At 38.6% G+C, this 7405-nt stretch overlaps 1 protein-coding gene across 1 annotated transcript; it reads left to right on the top strand.

Annotated features, from left to right (window-relative positions):
• Positions 1 to 537: 537 nt before the first annotated feature.
• LOC135678587 (equilibrative nucleotide transporter 1-like) lies at positions 538 to 6166 on the top strand. Its single transcript, XM_065191545.1, has 2 exons — positions 538 to 1279; positions 5251 to 6166. Exons 1-2 carry the CDS (start codon positions 553 to 555, stop codon positions 5979 to 5981), a joined length of 1458 nt encoding a protein of 485 aa, XP_065047617.1. The 5' UTR covers positions 538 to 552; the 3' UTR covers positions 5982 to 6166.
• The last annotated feature ends 1239 nt before the right edge of the window (positions 6167 to 7405 follow it).

The following is a 7405-nucleotide window of genomic DNA, read 5'->3' as shown; positions in this document are numbered from 1 at the left end:
CTTTTTTGTTGTTGTCATTTTTCTTCTTTTCTGTCCCATGCTCATAAATTCCACATAAAAAAAACCATGATTAGCAGCAACATATTTTGTATGGATGCAGAACGCAAGTGTACGAATGGCCGGTACTCGGACACGTCAACAAACCTCCTCCAGCGGATAGCAGCCGGGCCCACTCTCACGTCACCCAGTAATTCCTACTGACGAAGCTGATCCGTGGAGCCCGCAGGGGAGGAGGATCGGGAAGGAGCCACGTCGGATGAAAAGTTGTTCGGGGCAGCAACTTTTGGTGCGTGTTAAAGGGGTCGTTGAACTCCTGCGATTCTTGTCCTTCCTTGGAAGCAAGGCTGTGTCCGAGTCAGATTCCATGATGAGGCGAGTGATCCTCTGCAACTGGCACGACATATCGGAGTCTTGCAATTCGTACGTGTCTTCCCCCGTTGTCCTCACCTTTCATATCTCCACCGTCCGCGCTACCAATGAGGCTGTCTAACTTAAGATCTGAACCCTCGCTCATGTGGGCTCCATCCGTCAGGTCGATGATGGACGGTTGAGATGGGAGATGATGTGGAAGCGACACGGTGGCGATGCAGAATTTTGGAGGGGATCCTTGCCTCCCTACTCGGCTACCAACATCAAGTGCTACTTCCGAATCTCAAAGCGCTTGCACGCCCGGACCGTATATCATCTCCGGTCGTTGGTCAAACGCTCACAATAATTGGTCGGCAGACAGAGAGAGAGAGGATGGGAGGAAGCGTAGAGGACGAGAGGACAGGCCTCCTCGTGTCGGCGGCCGGCGATGAGGAGTCGCCTTCGAAGGCGGTGGTGGCTGCCCCGAAGGACGTGTTCCACGTAGCGTACGCGGTATACTTCACGCTGGGGGCGGGGTTCCTCCTGCCGTGGAACGCCTTCATCACCGCCGTCGACTACTTCAGCTACCTCTACCCGGATGCCCCCGTCGATCGTGTCTTCTCCGTCTCATACATGCTCACCTGCCTCCTCTTCCTCCTCGTCATCGTCGGATGGGCCCACTTGTCCAGCGCCCCCCTCCGCATCAATGCCGGCCTCGCCCTCTTTGTCGTCTCCCTCCTCATCGTCCCCGTCATGGACGCCGCCTACGTCAGGGGCGTACGGGGCCTCTACGCTTCCTACGACGTCACCGTCGGTGCCGTGGTCCTCTCCGGCATCGCCGACGCCCTCGTGCAGGGCGGTGTAATCGGATCTGCCGGAGAGCTTCCGGAGAGGTACATGCAGGCTGTGGTCGCCGGCACTGCTGCTTCCGGTATTGATTCTCTATCAGATCTACAGTTTTTTTTTCCTTCTTTTTCTTTAATTAAAGTCAAAAGATCAATCGGATCTGGATGATGGGATGGGGTGGGTTGAGGAATGAGAAAGTTCAGTGAGAATCACATGGATAATACCTTCGAAATCTCTTTTAATAGTCATGAGAGAGGGGAGAAAAGGGCACAAGGCATATCGTTTAAAAAGAAACTGCAAATCACAGGCCGATAGTACCTTTAAATGATAATTGTTTTTGGATGACAATGACAGTCAATTATTGAATAAAAACTTCATTATTGAATAAAAAACTTAATTAGCATAACAGTTTGCATCTTACGTTGCTCAATTAATAAAGTACATTCACAACAATGTGTAAAGCCTACGAGAACTTTGGAAAATTCTGACTATAACTAGTTGTTTTTAATTTTTTAGAGTGTTGCGTGTAGCACAACTTAAACTTGTTGACTCTGTGGTATAGAATACAAATAAGGGTTTAGCTTAATGATTCTTCAATGCTGATATAGGTATTATGTTCCTATTGGCTAATATTTGTGGACTTTTGCTTCAATGGAATAATTTTGTGTGCATTTTACAATTGGAACAGTTATTGGAATTAATGCATATCTTGTGATAGTCCAGTGCAGAACTTTGTTTCTTTCTATTTCAAAGTCAAGACCAGCTGGATAAATAATGAAATTGATTGCTATCTAGGTACTAAGTGCTTACGCATTGACTTTATAACTGTTTATTGGACTTGGCAGTATTAAGGTGAATTCTAACTATATTGACTAGTGCCTTCAATTATAGTCTGCTATGTCAGTGTAAAAGCATGCATATTAGTAGCCTTCATGACTTTTGGATTTAGTATAGATTTGGTGACCCAACTATATTTTGGTCAATTTGTCAGTTCCTCTCCCAGCATCTTATTACACAGAATTATCTGGAGAGTACTCTTCAACGACTAAAGATATTATATTTACCTTATTTTTTAATGCATTTTATCTGTCTACCAAGAACAACATTCAATTTTGTTGGAATTGATGACTTACTGTTTTCAATTTGCTTTCCAACATGGACTTTTACTTTCTGATTTTGTTCAATTGCTCTTCTTCTCTGTATCTTGGCTTCAAAGCATTAATTTTTCTCAAAGTAGAATCTTAATTGTGCAATTAATTTTATTTTTGCACGGTGATAATTAGTCACATCTTTTTCTTCATGGGCATCATCACATATTAATTGGTTTCCATCCTACAATCCCACCATAAAGTGAATTTAAACTCTACCTATGGGATATATTATGATCCACAACCAAGTAAGATTGACCTCTCTCCTAAAACAGCTGGATGTTTTGTTTGGTTGAAGAGTTATTTACTCATTCCTTGTTCTTAGCACATTAGTCTAGGCTCAGAGTTGATTAAATTTAGTTCAAGACTAACTGAGTCAAGTGAACCAGGGATAGTTCAGTCTGAAGCAACTTGTATGAAGTAGTTGCGGTAATTTTTAGTCCAATGGAGCTAATCCAACCCATAAGAAACTGGGTGTGGCATACTGTGTAGGTCAGCATCAGATTGTTCAAACTGGATTGGTTCTGACAGACATGCTATTCCATCTTGCTTTTTCATGAAAGTACAGGTTAGTTTTATTTTATTTAAATTTTTATGTTTGGTGAAAATTTTAGATCAACCAGGTCAAGTCTAAGACTCTAGGTAGATAAAAGATTTTATCAAAATGATGTAGAGTTCCTTTCATACATTATGTTAGATGAAATTTTGAATCAAACTTTGTTGTGTACAGGTTGTCCAAATATTTTAGGTTTTACTTTGAAGAAACCATGATGTTTAAGAATTAGGTTTGGTTCAGGTCTAAGTCTAGTTAAATGTGACCTTACAAGAATTTGAGCAGAATCCTTGTTTTTCTGTCAACCCTTGTTTGAAGCTTGACTTGCACATAGCAATCTTCAAGACAAAACTAATATAATTACAAGCATGACAATTCATAGACTGTATATCACATTTAATGCCCAAAATATGTTGTTTCATACACTTGCTTTTCATGAGACTGGATATGTGATAATCGATAACAGTCTGTAAGGCCACAGAGATGGGCTTAGATTCAGATTTGACTGCTTTCTGCCCTTTTGGATCTAGAAAGCATGGCCTTCTATAAGAAACACGGGAAGCAAGAAGAAAATATAGATGATTAAATAAGGAGGGAAAGGACAGTCTTTGCACTAATTATTAAATCTGAAGGGACAGCGACAAACTTAACAGACAAATAGACATTTGATAAGTTTTACACAGAGATAATAAGAAGAGGAATCATGAGATAGCACATAGCTGTTTGATTACCGAGATTTTCCACCAACCAAAAGTGATACAAGACTATCTGTCATACCAGCTGAGTACCTCAATAACAATACCTAACCTGACCTTCTAAATAAAGTATAGCTCTATGACACCCATTATATGATAACAAACCAACCAGGATACCCCTTGTAGATTGAGCAAGTCAGATCTAGGACTTTTTTCTAGTATAAATCATTAATTTATTGTTCACATACAAAGGCCTTTTTGAGCATCTGACTTATATTAGACCCAGGATAATATAAGACTGAATTTGATTCAATTTACAAGACTGAACTTGACTTCAATGAAGCCCTAAGTCCTGTACCTATTGGGTTTTACCTTACACTATTATCTATGTGAATAATTTACAATATAGCAAAAGTTTCTGAAAAGATCTAATTATCATGCCACACTTTCTTTTTATATTGCACCATTTTGTGCATGCTTCTCCCGCATTTTTTTGTTTTCATATATCCATCTTTATTGATTTTCTTATTATCTCTCATAATATTCTTTATGCTTATAATTTTTTATTTGCACTTTAATTTTTAAATTTTTTATGTTTTAGTTGAAGCAATGGCTCTTTCTCTCTCGCTCTATCTTATGTGTACATGGTACTTTTCATTTCACTTCTCAGTTTTGTGGATTTCTTTTTCTTATTGTTGTGTTTAATTTTCCTTCTACCTCTGATTTTCTTTCTCCTTAGCCGCCTTCCTTTTCATATACTTCTTAGTTGTGGGCACTTTAAACCTCAATAGTTGTCCCTGTAGCTAATGCGTCCTTGATGTCTGAATTGTTCTTTAAATCCATAATTACTTAATTATCCTGAAGAGCTAATATTTGCTTTGGTTCAAACTTTCATCAGGGACGGGTATTGAATGAAGATGGTTAAAATATAGGTAACAGTTATTTTCAGGAATTTTCAATTGCAATCTTTAAATCATAGGATAGATCTAGAAATCTGAAAAAATTATAATTGGTTAGTAAAATTTCACCTTAAAGTTGAGTGACTCAAAATTCAAATAATCTTCCACCATCCACTAAAGGGATTTTGAAGGAAATTAATTCTTAAGCCCCCAAGTAAATTGGCTAAAAGCCTAAAACATTGCCAAAGTAAATTGGAAAAGGAAAAGCATGGGTTTGAAGAAGCATGGAGTATTAACTCAATGCCCTTCCAAAGTAAATTTGCTAAAACATTTGAATCCAGATTACCATGGAGGTTTCTCTCAATTCAGCTTAATCAAGCTAATTATGATGTCAGCTCAGATGCAAGCCATAACTAACCAGAACTGGATCTGTTCTTAGTAATGTCTTCAGAGACATAGAACTCTCAGACACTTCATAAACTTGAAGATGGCATTTTGGATGTTGGAGATGATGGTTTTATTTTTTTTATGTGGTATTAAATCATATGGTGGAAAAAGATTAATATAGCAGGCCGCAAATGTTTGGGATCTCCTGTTGTTGACATAGTGTGGTGATTGTGGTGTTGTGTGGTGAATCTTAGTATTCCAAAGTTTACATGAATATGTAAGTTCATCAAACAGATTATCGTGTGGATTTTCCTTATCTTGAGACTTTTTGCATATGAAACCAACTTTTGATGCTATGAATCTGCTTTATACAGGGGTACTTGTGTCAGCTTTGAGAGTAATTACCAAAGCCATTTATCCACAAGATGATAGTGGGTTAAGAAAAAGTGCAAACCTTTACTTCATCGTCAGCATTGTGGTGATGGCCATCTGTATTGTTTGCTATAATATAGCAGACAGGCTTCCTGTTGTCCAATACTACAAAGATATCAAAGTACAGGCTATGAAAGAAGAGAGGAATGAGAAGGGTCCCAAGAGTGGATCCGCATGGAGGTCAACCTTGTGGCACATCGTGGGACGGATCAAATGGTCTGGTTTTGGGATCTCCCTCATCTACATTGTTACACTTTCCATATTCCCGGGATACATCACCGAGGATGTCCACTCTGATGTCCTCAAGGACTGGTATCCAATTATTCTCATTGCTGGATACAATGTATTTGATCTTGTCGGCAAGTCTCTGACCGCAGTCTATCTTCTTGAGAATACTAATGTTGCAGTTGCTTGCTGTGTCGGAAGGCTTCTCTTTTATCCGCTTTTCCTTGGTTGCTTGCATGGCCCCAAATTCTTCCGCACAGAAATCCCAGTCACAATTCTGACATGCCTTTTGGGACTAACAAATGGGTATCTTACTTCAGTGCTGATGATTCTTGCACCCAAATCTGTGCCGATACAGCACTCCGAGACTGCAGGGATCGTTATCGTTCTGTTCCTAGTGATTGGCCTGGCTGCTGGTTCAATAGTTTCTTGGTTCTGGGTCGTTTAGGTGCAGTTGTACTCGTGTGAAAAAAATGCCTCATGTCTGGAGTTGTCATTACTCATTTAAGTATTAAGCTTTGTTGGTTTGTCAAAAATGTAAAAAATCATGTTAATATTGGCACTTAATCTCCAGAATGTATTGTTGTTTTCATATGACAAAATAGCCATGGCAGCAAACATATTGGTGGGTTTTGGTCTTGTGTATTGTATGTGAATTTGTGAAGCATCAAATGTTTTGGATGTGTCGGATATGGTTATGTTGGAAACCTACATAACAAATTTCCCTCTGGAATTTTTGCTGATGTTTTTCTTTTGGAATTTTTGGTAATTTTACAGAATATCTCAATCTTACTAGTAAATATATTTATAAGATTTAATGTTTACACCCGTCAATTGATTGTTTATATATATATATATATATATATATATATATATATATATATATGTACATATGTATATGTATATGTATATGTATATATATATATATACATATACATATACATATGTATATGTATTTATATACATATGTATATGTATTTATATACATATATATACATATACATATGTATATATATATATACATATATATACGCGTGTGTGCGTGTGTGCGTGCGTGCGTTGTAGAGTGATCATTCATCAGAATAAGTAAAGTTATCCCAAAATGGGGATTTGGGATAGTGTTGGACGTTTATTGGATTCACAAGTTTGTACGTTAAGCCTATGGGACCTTGCCAACACGCCTAAGCAATTGTTTGTTGACTTACAACTATTCATTTGTCTTCTAAGGTTCTTATTTTCTTTTTCCTTTCTTTTCTCTCTTGCACATAAAGTGTTTGCTGAATTGCTTATAAAATTGCTCTATTCGTGAGACGTCGGGACTTATCCACCATTCGCTTTCGAGCTAATCTATTTGCTCTTTTACAAGTCCTTACGAACCTACACAAAGTTGTAACTATGCTAACTATTTGTGGATGAATAATACAAGAGTGCCTTATGACTTAAGCAATTATAGTAATGTTCGTGATATTATGGTATCAAAGCGGGCAAGCAATTCAAACAAATAGTGAAAGTTTCACGATCTCGTCATGGCAAAGCATCGTGACGAATCGAGCAAGACGAGATAAGCTAGACCTACAAGTGCAAACTCACCTTCAAGCTATTGGAGTTGCTCAAGAGGAGTGACAGCGAATAAGACGAGCAAGAAGTTGGCTATTCTCCACGAGCGGAGGAAGTGTAATCTGGAGCACCAACCGAGAAAAGAAGCCATAAGGAGAGGCTTACAATTGTGGAAACCCATCTTGACATTCTTAAAGTGAATCTAGAGGAACTCTACTAAGGCTAACGAAAGCTTCTTGGGATAAAGAACTTATAAGAAGAGGCAGAATCTTAGACCAATAAGGTCAAGTCTCTAGTTGATCAATTAACCGAAGA

This window comes from Musa acuminata, chromosome BXJ1-7 (assembly GCF_036884655.1).
Source record: "Musa acuminata AAA Group cultivar baxijiao chromosome BXJ1-7, Cavendish_Baxijiao_AAA, whole genome shotgun sequence".
Classification (NCBI taxonomy): Eukaryota; Viridiplantae; Streptophyta; class Magnoliopsida; order Zingiberales; family Musaceae; genus Musa; species Musa acuminata.
The sequence above is the reverse complement of the archived record's forward strand: the minus strand, read 5'-3'. Positions and strand labels throughout refer to the sequence as shown.

Bases quoted from the DNA above. Each gene is read 5' to 3' on its own strand.
- LOC135678587 (XM_065191545.1), top strand. From the start codon at position 553: ATGGGAGATGATGTGGAAGCGACACGGTGGCGATGCAGAATTTTGGAG. The intron at 1,280-5,250 runs GTATTGATTCTC...TGCTTTATACAG, and splicing joins CGCCGGCACTGCTGCTTCCG to GGGTACTTGTGTCAGCTTTG.